Consider the following 15,272-nt stretch of genomic DNA (forward strand, 5'->3'; position numbering starts at 1 on the left):
CACAAAACACTGTGTGGAAAGTTGTCACTTGCTTGGCAGGGTATTTGCCACCTATGGACTGGACATACTTGCCAGTTTCACAAGCACCTGGTGTCATCCCCTCACCGTGAGGTATCCGTGGAACTTGGTGAAAGGTTTATCTCCTTTTCGTCTGGAGTACAGTCTTGTGACCAACTTACAACGAAGATGAACACCTGTATGGCTGCATGGTTGTCATAGTGACACTGAAGCAGGGACATATTCTTTGTGACCAAACTTCTGGTGAAAAAACTCCTTGAAGCATTGACAATTTCCTATGCTTTACAACTTTTGCATTTTACAATGTTGATGAACATGTGCCTTCAGATTTGCGGGTCTTATTTGATTAATATTGGATGCAGGGAAATTGTAATATTTGAAATCTTCAAACGTGGTCTGTTCTAAATGACAATTTCAGGCATCGAATGCTCAATAACAGCGCAAATCTTCGCACAGTGTTGATGTCCGAAGTAACTCTTCTAGGTGGAAGTATTAAAGTGTGTGAAGAGCGACTACCTATTGCACCTGATGATATAGCTGTGGTCACCATGACTCAACTGTTGAACTCAGGAGCTTGTTATGACGAGGTGTTCGGGAGTTGTAATGTATTTACTGGACCCAAGTGAGGTAGTCGCTGGTGTCGAGTCATCTTTTATTATCTTCTGCTTTGAAATATTTATTCAGCGATACAACAGTTGTTCAATGCTGGCAGTAACTCATTGCACGGGTCCATTTCTATTTACAGTTGTGTGATTTCATCAAATATTAATGCTTAGATTTAATCAAATGTCATTTGCCTGATTTGGCCAAAGCAAGGATTAATTTTATTGAGCCAAATTTCAAAGTAGCACAGCAGGCTTTTGACTATTATACATGAAACAAAGCAATGAGAGTTTTTAGACAGTACAAGCTTTGTGGTAGGCTGTTGGTTTCGAACACTGTCGATGTTCAAAGACACGCTGTGCGGGCATTTTCCTCCCTCCAAGACATGAAATACACGAAGCTCTTTTATCTCAGCCCGGGATTCAATTAGCAAAAACCAACATGGCCATATCACCACAGACTTCCAGAGCGAGCAGAAATCAGTTGGCACATATAGCCAAATATCAATGTTTTGGCCCTACATAAGATACTGTGATTCCAGATGATAATGTTCTCCGAAGCATGGGCAGAAAAGAAATTGTCCTAAAAGGCAAAAATAAGGAAAATTATATCTGGATTTTTTTTTACAAAATGCTTAACTTAATATCCATATTCGACGAGAATGCATAAAAAGAAATTTGATATTTCTAAAAAGTGAAATATACTACTCAAAAGTATGTAAGGATCACTCGTTCTTCCCTATTTCTACAGATAATCTGTCATGATAGACTAAATATAGGAATATGAAAGAGCTGGGTGTTCTCTCACTTCTTGTGAGTAGTAAATGATACGATTGTTTGTTGTTATCTTGATTGATGTGTTGGTAATATTGTTTTTCTTTTTCTTTACTTTGATTAGAATGCATATTTAAATAGTGTGCAGTTGTCTTGCATTGAATTCAGGGTAGAATGATCAAATTAAGATGTTGTAAATCTGAGAATTGAGCTTATTTTGTTGGCTGTTGATCCTTCAGTGTCGCACTGGCGGCAAAAGTTCATGGAAAAGGTCACTATTTTGATTCCAGCAGCTTTGAAAGGCCGTCCAAAGATTCCATCAATCCTTATCAATCATTTTTCTCTTTATTGAGTCCATTCCATACCCACATAGAGAATAATTGAGCCGTCATACGGGGAGCAAATCATCCCTGTTAGTCGTGTGTGTAGGGGAAGGTGAAATACCATTCTGCGGCGCTGCAGTGGAGTTTTCCCGTTAACTCACTCATTGATTGCCTGATCCCACGGGACGTGGCAAATGTTCAGTGGAATCGAGCTGCAAGTCGGGACTGGGTGATAAGTATCATGAAGCTTAATTAAACAATTCACATCTCCGTATAACCAATATTTCTTTTCCATCAAAGATGTGCACAGTGAAACGTTCACGATATTTCATGGCTGATGCTACAGTTAATGTAGATTTACTTTCTCAATTGTTCCATATGAAGAGATTTCTCTTGGAAGTGCAAGTATATATAACTCCTATGTTTAGCATCCCTTGGAGATTAAATAATCATCTAACTGGTTCCACAAACTCTTCATTCTTGACTAATTTCCAACATGAGAATGCCATTTAGAGTAATTTGTGCAATTGTATTTGATACCTTGTGCTTGGGATAGTGATTATGCCATTTTGATCTTCTTCTCTTGATTCTGTTTGGCAGAGTTAAGTTGAGGTTCTTAAAAATTGAACTTAGTGATAATCGCCTTTGAAAATAGAATACTATTATCAAAACTATTCTTGCGATGGAGATCTTTTCTTTTTGTTTTCTAAACTAAATCTCTTTAGATAAAGTTCAGTGATGTTAGTAGAAAGAAAGCTTTTTCTATAAAAATATTTTCAATTGAACAAATATTATTTCATTTTCTGTCATCTGTAACATAACAACTATTATTTTGGCCCTAGGTTTGATTGAATGGCATGGACTCGAGAGTAGTATTGTCATCGTGATGACATTAAGGTCCATGTTGATACAATGTTTCAGTGAATTGTTCAAGTGATACACATTTCAATAGATTCTTGTCAAATGAATAGAATGTTCTTTTGACATATTAATAATATGTGGTAAATGTTACACTAATTTGCTGGTGAATATAATAGAATAATCACAGTGTGAAAAAAGTGTTGCTGAAAGCATTCATAAAATCTCCAACATTTGTAATTTAGCTTCTCCTAGAAGTGAAAAAGGGATATACTGATTGACTGTGTATGATGGCGGCTTTAAGTAACCTGGCTGATCTTTAAAGGAGCAAACCTACTTTGTGGGAGGCCTGGCTTGAAGGGATCTGGTTCAGATGTAAAACTGATCATTTTTGGTTACAGACAGGACAAATGGGGATAAGTGTTGTCGTGAGGTGAGCTGACTCTGTTTGGTTGTTAGAAATGACATGTATGTAAAAACCTGCAATGTGTATGTATGTCGCGTACAGACACAACTGTTTCCTTCAGCGCTTGACAGGAACATGCTACACAACTTGGGGGAACAAGAATTACAAAATTTGAGTCTTAAGATTGCTTCACTTCAAGATGTTTGTCTTCTAATCATCTGTCAGTCTATTTAGAGTCATCTCCCTTTTGCCATAATGCACTGAAATAAAAAGACTGGAAAAAAATCAATAATTTCAACAATTTTTTGTTGTTAAAACTTGTAAATGACGGACTTAATCAAGTGCCAATTTAATAATAGGGGACAGTTTTAGTGTGGAAAAGGTTAAAAAATCTTTTTATCAATTTTCATAACAGCCATGTCGCCGTCAGCCGAAATGAAATCTTAAGTCTCCGAGTAAAATCCATCAGGACGGCGACATATTTCTCAAAGCTGCCAGAACAAATCATCGGAAAGAATTGATTTCTAGTGCAAAACAGAGCCTAGACTGACTCAATTAGATGTCAAGAAGATCCAAAAACTTCCTTCAAGCCCCAACTAATTTACCGCCAAAGTTCTAGTCATCCAAGTTTAAGGTGTTCTGTTATACTATTGGTGGGACTGAGTTGTCATCAAGTGCGAGATGAACTTCCATCAGACGAGTTACATTAGCCTGGTCTGGGATGATACTGTGGCTCCCTCGCTGGACGTTGTTGACCAACCCAATTTATGGAAAAGTTTCATTGTCATTAGGATCTTGTCAGTAACAAGTTTGTTCTCCTGCAATTTTCCATTATTTGTTAAAAATATTTTTTTTTTAAGGCATTGGTAGTTGAAATCTCTCAGGTTTGAGATAAAGTGTATGTATGAATACATATATCTTTGACAATATCTGATGAAAAAATGTGCAGCACTTCTTACATGCTTGAAAATATGGATTGTAAAATTTGATCTTCATATTCATACTACGTTGGCTTTTTCAACCAATTTTTGTGTGGGTCAGTAGAAAGACTGTCGCCAACGGAAAAGAAAAAAATGGTAAAAGCTGTCTCTTGGATAGAATCCTGCAGATTCTGTGTTGATGAATGATATCTACGGACTACACGACGGGACATTTAGTGCAGTATGTCAGATCCAAATATGAAGAATCACTTCCACTGCCATGTCGCTGGCCCCTGTGGCTCCGTTTCGTATTTTGAGTGAATGAATAGTCCGCGCGGGAACGCTAGTCGTTAAATATCTTCTGCAGCAGACTTTAAAAAAGCATCAAATTTTCCAACCAGTTTTTGATTCCTATGGTATAAAAATGCACAGTATGTCAGACTTGTTTGATTAGGGTGTTTCCGAATTATCGACTTATTGATTGTCATGTTTTTTGTTTGATCGTTACATTGATTCATTCGCTGTTTGTTGGGCCTTGATGAATTTTTTTGACAAATCATGCGTAAACAATAGAATAATACCTGAAATAAATGATGGAAGGACCTCCCTTAGCTCGGTGGGCAGATATACTTGCGATAAAATTTGTAACCACAAAATCATCAATTCAACGAACCACCGTCTTTCATAATAGGGAATAGGTCGTGTAAAGGGAAGTAGCGTTTTCCTGTCTGCTGGATGGTTTATACAATAGAGGAATCTGCAGAATTGATGTATCGCTTGCACACGTTTACCTCGTTTGAAGATACATTTGGATTGTAGGTAAATTGAAAACTTCATGCGCGATCACGTGCCTTGAGAATGCTATGTAAACACACATTCAGAAATGTATTGTCATGTGTTGTGGGTGGCCGGATACTGGAAAAATAGAGCAAATATTACAGTTTTATGATTGGGTAAATTTGAAGATGGACGATTTTGGTTGATACTATATATTCTTTTGGACCTGTTTGCAGGTAAATGAGGCCACAACAAATCTTTTGATTTATTATTGATGTATTTTTTATGTCACTATTAATATATTCTTTGGAGATGTGAACATATTTTGCCATGGAGGTATGTTTTTTAAACTTTTAGAAATTATGGAATTGAATATATATTGAATATGTTCTCTCAGTCTGGGGGCATGGTAGGCCTAGTCGTCTAAGGCACTTCATTGTGCAGAGTTGCTCCCCTTAGACGTGCCAGACATCTATGACCATCAGTTTCTAGGTTTGTGGCACTATACCTGTGCTCATGGTTCCACCAAAGTAGGTATGTATTTGTGTGCACCAGTAAGCAGTCATGTATACATATATGTGCGTGTAACTTTACGAGCAGACTGTGTGAGGAAATAGTAAACAATTTAGTCGTGGCTGATTGAAGCTATCCGTGCATCAAGATTGTCCACTGGCATCAATATCTGTCATCCATACCATGCTAGATTTCCACAGACGTAATACAATAAGATACGTGTGGATTGTCAATAGTTAGTATTTGCTTTTCAAAATGTGGATTAGTAACTATGCATTGTTGGAAGTAATAGTAATAACATCACAGTGCTATTAGTCATACAACTATTGTAATAACATCGCAATTGTATTTTTGATACTGCAATTTTATTTTAAAAGTTGAATAAAATACCCCTAGTGGGGGTATTAAAGAAGTTGTTATCCATAAAAATTGTGTCTATCTTGTACCCCTAGTGGGTCATTCTTATTCCAACTTTCATATGTGTGACAAGAATCCAGCATTACATTGGTAGTTCTACTACCACAACTTGGCAGGATAAGGATTCACAGCAATGGTGTGATGAAAATGCTATTTGAACTTGTTTGAAATATTACAAAAACCAAGAATTTCAGGTCAGCTGCAAAACACAATGACCAACTTCAGTGCCGGACATTTGCTACTAAAATTGATTGAAGGACCATAGGACTTTTTCACATTATTATAGGAAATTTGTCCTGCCATGACAGATTAAAACTATAACATGAAAGAATAGCGTGTTCCATAAATTATGTTTAGTGGCATATGTTGAAAAGAGCCATGCAGGTTCCTTAATGTTTCGTTGTTATTGTGAGTGATCTGGATAATCAATTAAAACTAATTAATTTATCATGGAACCGGTTGATAGAACCTACTGGAAACACTCGAGTGCACTTTCTAGTGTATGGGATATGGAATAAAGATGTTAGTGAAGCTAGTTGCTGATGAACTGTTCTGTATCATCTCATTGGTCCTACAAGGAACTGTAGTGGTGGACATTGATGCTAGGTCATGGTGTGTGTCCCGACCTCCATGTTATTTCAGGGCCAATGCTTGGGCAAATGTTTCTTTATGAACTGACCCACATTGAAAGGCCTGTTGTAGGAAAATACAACACAAACTGTTGACGTAGCATAACGAGGTCACACTCGGGCCATTGAAAGGTTGGATTCAATTGAATAAGTCACAATACTGCAATGCCACATTGGCAAAATATCACCAATTTACAAAGGTTTATTTTTGAAGAAAAGATATGTACACTTAAACACCAGGAGAGGAGGGTGAAGAAATGAAATGAGCTCCAGAATAGCGATCTGAAAATATTTGTTATTCCCCCCACCTAGTGAAGCCATTGTTGATTTCTTTCCAAGAAGCATGATCACCATCTACAAGGTTTACCTTGTGAAGGACATTTCTATATGTAGCTGACATCAACACCTAGAGGAGAAGCTCCATTGTATTGTATAAGGGGATGGTCATTTAATATTCGGGAGGCTGGCAGGGATTTTTATTAGAGAGTGGATATTTTTGTCACGGCTTGAACACGTAATTGTTTTCTCTGAATGGAGGAGACATCGTGTTTTCAGCCCCCTGACTTTTTATGGATGTACAGTCAAAATTTTGGTGGATAAAACTGATTTTTTTGTCAGCATATTTCTGGAACAAATGATTGAAGAACATGACCTCCCATGGTGCAATTCAGAGATCCTGGGTTCGCGACCCACATTTGTCTGGATTATGATTCTTGTCTGGACTTTTCTTATGGGTATTCCCAGGGTGGGTTGTCACCACTGGGATGAATCCCATGACCAGGATCTGCTTGACCTGATTGACCTGATTGTTGCTTGGCCTGTCTTCACCATGGCTTCCAGCAGAGTTGTACCCCCTGGAGCCCCCTCACGGTGGTCTTCAGTCAACATCAAGCTAACTTGTCCAGAGATATGACTGAAATACAGTTGAGAACTGCATTTACCTACTCACTCCGTTAGTTGGTAATCAGATATGATAGAATAATTATGTGTTTCGTGAGGTGGCGCCACCTTCATGGTGTGATGAAACATGCTTCACAATTAATACACAGTTCAATTAACTTCAGCCTGTGATTCGAGCCATTAGTCAGAACCTGAGTATGTTGATCTAGTAAGCTCTGCTAACATCAGCCCATGTATTTACATTAAGGTCTGGTGTAGTCTATGTCTCATCGTTATTGCATCTCAAATATTTGTTGTTAAAAAAACATTATGATGAGTAAAAAAATAGGGTTGATGTTCAAAATGATTTCATAAGATAATTTGTCTGGTAGTTTTGTAACCAAGCTTAAGGTAAGACTTAAAGAGTTAAACATGCCAAATATTTCACAATTGTCAATTCATTTTATTTCCTGTCTCAAGATACCTCATTTCTTCTGACCTCTGTGAATCATCAGAAACCTATATCTCAATCACAAAGGTCTTTCTTTTGACATTGGGCAGTTGTCGTCAACCTTTCCTTGTCTTTGAGCTGCAGATTCAAAGTAAAACTTTTACATTCTAACGTCATCTCTGACATGATTCTCTAATTAATTCAGTAATTAGTTTTTGTCATTTCGCTTGTGTGCTCAGCACCTTAAATAAACTGTGCACTGTACTCAAAGTGAGGCATATAATGCAGGGTATTGATTCTGGTTCCGCTAGTGATTGAATTTACTCTGATATGATTAATTTTTCGGGGGAATAGGATCATACAGAAGTAGCAATTACTGACCAACGAGTCCGGGGGAGCGGGCCGAGATCGAGGCTATTTGACGACAAGTAATGCAAACAGATTACTCTGATCTAGCAGACTACAGAATTACTCCGAGCATGTGACTGCTTCGGAAGGCTCTCAGCCCTTAATGGCCCAGAGAAAGGCCTCTTGAAGGACGCAAAACTGCTAAATTGGACAATTGGTTCCATTGTTGAATCCATTAAATTGGGTTGATTTTGTTAAACGTAGATGTTAATTTTAATGTTGGGATTTGCCCATTGGTTAAGTTTCTCCTTACCGCTGAACATTGTTTGTGTTTTTTGTCTGTACATCAAAGTTTCATTTTTAAAAAGTAATGGAGGATGTTTTAAATGTGACATTATTAATTATAATTATAAAGTATGCAGGGTTCAGTAGGAGATTAAATTACCCCTAATTATATTATGCTGTTCCACCCTAATATCTCAGGATTGTTTCCCTGTTTTGTTGTGAGAGGCAGATGGGTTAAACTAAATATCAGCATGTTCATTAAACAATTGAAAAGCTAATTTGTTGCATTTTGACTTTTAGTTAATCCTCCAAAATTAAGTAAATTATGATGTCAATTTTTTACCAAATTGCTTCTCAGTTATTGGAGGTCATGTCTATCCCCAAGTTGATGCAGGTTTACTAATGGCTTTGAACATTAACTTTGGGCTTTTGACGAAAGGGCATACTCCAAACTATTATGTCTAATTTTCTGACAATGTCACAATATTTCCTGAGCTAATTTGGGTTATCAGAGCTGAAATGGGCATCCGTAAAGGCCAAATGCAAACTGGGCTTCTATTTTGTCTAAAGAATGCCAGTCCAGAAAAGACCGACATTAGACTGTTTATGTAACAGGATGTTCATGTCAGCTGGACCCGTCAGCGACGAGAGTTTTTTTATTACAAAGAAATGTCATATTGGGTAAGGAATATATGTAATTCTATCATACCTGCTGTTGGGCAACTCAGCTAGCTAGCTGGTACTGCTCATGCAGTGTGTATAGTGGCCTTTGTGGCGCACAGATCGCTCGTTCTCTCCTATTAGATTCCTTCACCATATAGAATAAATATTTTTTTGGGAGTATTTGTGTGGTTGCAATTAGGGTAAGATCCATTTTCCAAATTCACAAGCAAAGGTACACGTGGTCCATGTTTTGTAGCTGGGACCATGTGTTCCGTGATTCTGACGGCATAAACGAAGAATGTCAGATACAAGCCAGCCCAGTGAACAGAGAGAGACGAACTATGTCTGCTCCTTCTTTCGCCGTCTGCTACATACTGTTTCAATGAAAGCAGAACCCAGCAGTCAAATTGGTGTCAGGAGTGGAACACCTCTCTCTCTCCCTCACCCCCCTAGCTTCCAATTGGACCCAGTGTTATTTTTACCAGTCAACACAACATCGCCAATGTGATTGCTAGGTCCCGCGATGGCTAACAGTGTCTCGATCTGTCCGCGATGATCGAAATTGATCAAACATGTCTGACCTGCCCTGCCTGTGCCATGTGATCCAGTCCTCTATTAAAACTGTTACATACTGCTGGGATGTAGTGAGCAATACTGCCCTGGCAGGAAAATCTGTTTTTCGCTACTCCACCATTCCCATCTTGATCGGTGGCCTATGTCCATTATTTGAGAGATTGCGAGTGTTTTGAGTTGTGTTGATGGATCTGGATTGCGGCCTGCATGTGGAGGTGCTTCTCTATAGTGAATGAAGGGATGTCACGGCCTGGACCAATCCATTCCACTGTGGATGAAGGAAGGAGCGAGGGATTCCAGTTGTCTCTCACAGCCCCCCCCATGGTCCCCCCTCCCGAAGCAACCCGTGCTGCTTCAATGATCTTGTAGTGGCACACATCACCTCCCGAGAAATACGAGAGGTGGCTGGTGAAAAAACTCATTCATACGGAGGCAGTGAGTCTTCACAAAGGAGGAGAGGGGTAGAGAGGAACTCTTCTGTCAGTAAGGGGGGAAAATGTGGAGCATTATACATGCTTACCAGTATGGGAACATCGGAGGGTTTCCTGGCTACCCATCCCGACCCCCTCACACAAGGTAGGTTGTCGTTCATCATTTACCGTCGTTAGGTTACCATGGTTGTCTTGTGAGATCAGGTCGGCACTGACTGGGATTAGGTCCGTTGTCCTATGGGTAATTAGCCACATGGTCCTAGGGGCTATATAAACCATGCTTGTGAGGCACCTCTTTGATAACAGCTCCTCCCAGTAACCCACGGTGTTAGTAGAGTTAATTACGTACTTCTGGAACGTTGTGTAGGACTGTGTCATCATTTTTGAAGCCCCAGTGATAAATCTATAGCCATATGCAATAACTGTTTTCCCCTCTAAGAATAATATGTCACACAGCTGGGACAAACGCATGCTCATTGTTATTAGGGTAGCGCCAAGAAAAGCCTGTTGATTTTAATCCAAGGAGAATCTCAGCTTCTTACAGGTTGAAGTCAATGAACGTTGTCTGTGATGCTGATGACAAGTTTTTTGACAAGTAGAAATATCTTAATGACTTTCTTGATCTGTTTTCTTACAAGGTGTTGTTGCTATCAAGAGGTCAACACTTTTGTCTGATGTATGACGTTTAAAAACCTGAAAATGTTTTATATATAAGAATGTTGATGATTTCGTAATTATGTCCTGATTTTGTTATGCATTGAAGGTGTGAGATTAAATGTACTTATAAAAGCGTTAGTGTTACAGGATAGCTGGAGTAACATTGTTGATAAGTTTTGATTCCATCGTAATGTGATTGTAGATTGCATGTATAAAACATATGTTAATGTTTATCTGGATTCATTCCATCGATTTCCTTTGGTATTCACAATGATTGAGATTGTAATATACTTTTTGTTATTTGATAAATAAGTTGTTTCCCGGGAATTGGGTATAAAACTTTAGTTTTTTTTGCAGAAATTGGGTATATAACATAAAGTGTTTTAAGGACTTGGAATATGACATATGGGAAACATAAAACATTATAGTTTTATTCTGATAATCTTATAGCTAGCTATCAACTTAAAACTACATCAGAATTAAGCCTATAAATGTTCAAGCTGATTTTGAATGTCAGTATGTTGAAAACTGTGTAACATGAATAGCTGTCAGCTTATTTTATTTTCTGTAAGAAGAGGCCCATTATAAAATAGTTTGTTTGGGGTTTTAGAATGGTATGAATTATCTTTAGTATTTATAGTTTAGCAATATCTCGCATTTCTGATTTTCACATTGCGTTCACAACAGCTCTGCAAGACAAATTGTGTTAATTTTGTGGTTGCTATGTCGTAATCTCGGAAGCTGATAAATCCATCTACAAATGAGAAATTGTAGACTTTGCTTATGCATGGTATATTTTTAGTGGTGTTAATACAAATTCTTCTTTTAAACCTGGTCTGAGTTTTTGAGGTAGTATAATCTTTTCATGCACGACATGTTTATTTGTTTAAATATTTCTCAATTACTAAACAGTTATTTCCTGTCTTAAGCATCGGTTTGAAATTTGACACTTATGAGGTATTTGCGAATTGGAACGGAACTGTTTCTTGGTATTATCAATTAATTATCTTAATCATGGTCTTAGAGTAGTATGGCGCCAATTACATGATATAATGATTCAGTGGCAATACTTTGTGATTATTCATCGTTTTTATCATGAGAGACTGGTTTCTGGTGGCAAATCTCAGTTGATGAAGAACGCTTTAATTTGAAGTCTTGTGTGAAGAAATAGATGGATGCTTTTCAATGATAATTTCCATATTATAGATGTTCGGATACATGATGTAAAGTATATTTAGTGGTTGTTATGTTTTGAACCATAAACACTTAGGATGAAATCAAGTTTAATGTAAAAGCAATACAGATGCTTGTTAGGAATTGTAAGGCAGGGAAAGGTTGTTGACATTTTTATGACATGTTTTCACTGTCCTAGTCGCTCGTTAATAGCAGAAATGTGTTACCGCTTGGCGAGAATGTTTCTGGTTAGATTTAGGGAGATTGTTGTCGGTAGACTGTGAAAGGGTTTTATTGCCAGTAACATTTATGCTGTTGGATACAAGGTTATTTTTTAGACCTGGGAAACAGGTACTGTCGGGGATGATCGTAATAAATATCTCACCCCCACTGTCACCAACTGACATAACACTAAATGAAAACATATTGCAATTACCACTAAAAGGTGACGGAATTGATCTTTACATAAACCCTCTCTAAAACATTTTTCCACTATTTTATTCAGTGATATTCAGGGGAAAGGGTCTGTATTTATCAGTCATTTAATACTGTAGTAGAGTGGGCAGGTCAGAGAGATGGGCAAACTGTTGTTGATTAAATGATACTTTCAGGTCTGATGGTTTAGCAATCACTTGTAAAGTTCCTGACACAGTTATTTAGGGTCAAAGCAGTTTACGGAAATTTGTACTGTATTTATTTGTTGGAAGATAGTTTCTTATTTTCCTTGCTTTAGCATGCTGTGATGTGTATTCAGTTGTATTAAGTTCACTGTTAATTGAAAGTATGTAGAAAAATTATGTGTATTCAGTTTTAAGGTTGATATTATTCCTGATAATTATGTTATTTATCAAATGTCTATTTGACATGTTTTATGCTTGTGTGAGTTGACATTTAGTATTGGCTGTGAAGGATATGCGATCGGTAGAAAAACCCATGAAATGTCTTTGACAGGTTAAGAGTGTTTGATGTGTTCAGCATTTAGCCATCATTCATCTTGTTGTCTTGTTGGATTTGTTTTGTTATTATTTTATGCACATGTATACTGTTAAGTTTTATTTCAAATGTCATTGGAATTCATGCTGGCAAGATGGATACTCTTGTGAAGAAATGGATTGTTTTTTTTCCTGTTTGGAAATTGATCTTCAAAAAACAAAAGATTAAAACAATTGGATTTTATGTTTTCTCAAGTAGGAATGAGGTCGTTTCTGTCGAGTATATCATGTGATCAAGACAGGGGGGATAACTCCTGGATTACTAATCTGTAGACAATTGTTTTTCTACAAGATTTTTGCACTTTCCACTTGGTATATTGCAGCGACTTAGTGTGGAAAATAAATCTCTGAAAACAAGGTCAACTGTTTGCTCTTAACGACTGAATTCAGTTGTCTTTAATTGACTTCAATGATTGTCTATTTCACTCAATTTGATAAAGGCGACTGGCGGAATTACCTTTTCTCCAGCTGAGATTTGGCATGTTGAGGAGGAGGGGGAATTGGTGGCAAATGGTTCCACACTGAAACTTCATTTCACGGACACCTCTCTTTTCGTTGGAGGTGCAAAGATTGAAACCATTTTCGTGAAATGTTAATGGTCACTGGGCCAACATGCAGCATCATTCCGTCAAGGGATATAGATTTTAGAGCCATCTCGGCCCACGTCGGTACAATTTATCCTCCATTCCGAAGAGTTATCTATGACCAAGCGCACTTGTAGGCCGAGGAGGACTACGCCGTTAAATTGATTCAATAACGATAATAATAAATTTCCTCACATTTTGTATAGAATGAATTCAGCAGAAGGAGTGAGTATGGAGAATATTATTATAAAGTACCCACTTAACAACGCTAAAGGAACACAATTGATCTATCTTACTATCTATCAAGAGAGAGGACATTTGTGTGATTGTGTCTCTTGAGATGGCCAAACATTCTGGTTTTCATTCCGAGCTGTTATATTGGTGCGTAACACTTTACTTATCTACGAAAGTGTGGCTAAGTGGATTGTGTGCATAGCTTTGTATAAATGTCAATATCTCCTGGTATGACTTATGGGATTGGTTGGAGAAATCAAACGTACAGGATTTCACCAGTTGCTGTCTGACCTCTTCATGTCAGAACAGGATTAACTGTAGACAAGGTTGAAGTTAAGGGAGTATTTATGGATGTTAGATAAGTAACTCTGCATCAGACGGATCAGGGAGGATCAATGGTAAAACAGGAGACATGATCAAACTCTTATTATCTTTGACCTGTTAGGAAATATACTTAATAAACATTGGAGCTATTGAGCAGTTTTCACAACATAATGAGTGATTGAGTGAGTGCAGTTTTACTCTCCTGTTAGCAATACTCCTGCCATATCATACCCTTTGTTCAGAAGAGTATTACCGAGGTGGAAGTTCGAAGAGATTTTGAACAAATTGAATTACCATCCCGTAACAAATGAGTCCAAATAGCATATTGATTATCACAGAATGTCTTCAAATATCAATTAATTTTATTAGAACCATTGTTGCGCTGGTATTGAGTAGTACTTTATGTCTGGTACTACAGACAAGGGACCTAGATTTGATGACCTACGTTATCAATGTTAACTTGCCTGGCAATAATGTGACACTGTTTTCCACAAGTGAGTTGACGGAGTATGCAAAACACCTGGCCTTGTTTAGGTTTGTATCTGTAGTTGTGACAATATCAGCATGTGACAGAGCTGAGACAACAATATCACATGATAGCATTAAGTGGTAGTATTAAAGTGTGGCATCTACCTACTGGAGCTTCATACATTATGGTTACATAATATCCAGCTCCAAAAGTGCCAATAGTTACAGAAAATGTATATTGAAAATTGGACCAGTTCAATTGTCGGAGTACTGAGATTGTGGCGAGTGTAGGTGAAAGTGTTTTATAGTGTCTGAACATGCTGCCTGGATACATCAAGGATATTTATTTGATTTTGGGGGGGAAGTTGACGTCTTTATGAAGATTGACGTGTGTTAGATCAATAGAAATGTGACATTATTGGTGGAAATGTCAGCTAAAGATATTCATTGTCAGAAATAGTGTGTGCCCTTAGACCAGTGTGTTACCATTTAGAAGAAGAGTGTCAATTGAAGGACAAGTGTGTGATTGTTAGATTGTGTGAAGCATAAGGGGTATATTTGATTTGTTGTGTTCAACCATTCTTATGTTAGAACTATATTCAATATTAATAAAGACGTGATAAACTGACCAAGAGGTGTTCTGTGCCCCTGAAATATACTTAAAATCAAATTTAAAGTAATATAGATCATGTTTTAATTATACTACTAGAGAGAACTCCATTTAGGAGCAAATGGGTAGCATAGTGGGTAAGTGGTTGCTCATCATGCCGAAGATCTGGGTTTGATTCTTTATAGGTACGATGTGTGAAGCTAATTCTTGGCGTCTCAGAATAATATTGCTAGAAATATTCTTATTAGATACAGGAAACGCCATGCTCTGTCCGGAATATTCGTATAAGATACAGGAAACGCCATGCTCTGTCTGGACTGCTGATGACCACACAGACTCTTTGTTGATCTGTTACACTTCAAC

At 37.6% G+C, this 15,272-nt stretch overlaps 1 protein-coding gene across 9 annotated transcripts in view; it reads left to right on the plus strand.

The window, feature by feature from the left end:
* LOC139453311 (thyroid hormone receptor beta-like) overlaps nt 1-15,272 on the plus strand; it is a 348,228-nt gene that overhangs the window by 263,216 nt on the left and 69,740 nt on the right. The window contains exon 1 of one of the 9 annotated variants that reach the window (XM_071234975.1): nt 9,821-10,012. The exons of the other annotated variants lie outside the window; for them this stretch is intronic. Coding sequence (XP_071091076.1) covers nt 9,933-10,012 — 80 coding nt within the window. The 5' untranslated portion in view covers nt 9,821-9,932. Of the gene's footprint in view, nt 1-9,820; nt 10,013-15,272 lie in introns of those variants that run through there. 9 annotated transcript variants of the gene reach the window in all.

Source organism: Haliotis cracherodii, unplaced genomic scaffold (assembly GCF_022045235.1).
Source record: "Haliotis cracherodii isolate W230 unplaced genomic scaffold, xgHalCrac1.p SCAF_9, whole genome shotgun sequence".
Classification (NCBI taxonomy): Eukaryota; Metazoa; Mollusca; class Gastropoda; order Lepetellida; family Haliotidae; genus Haliotis; species Haliotis cracherodii.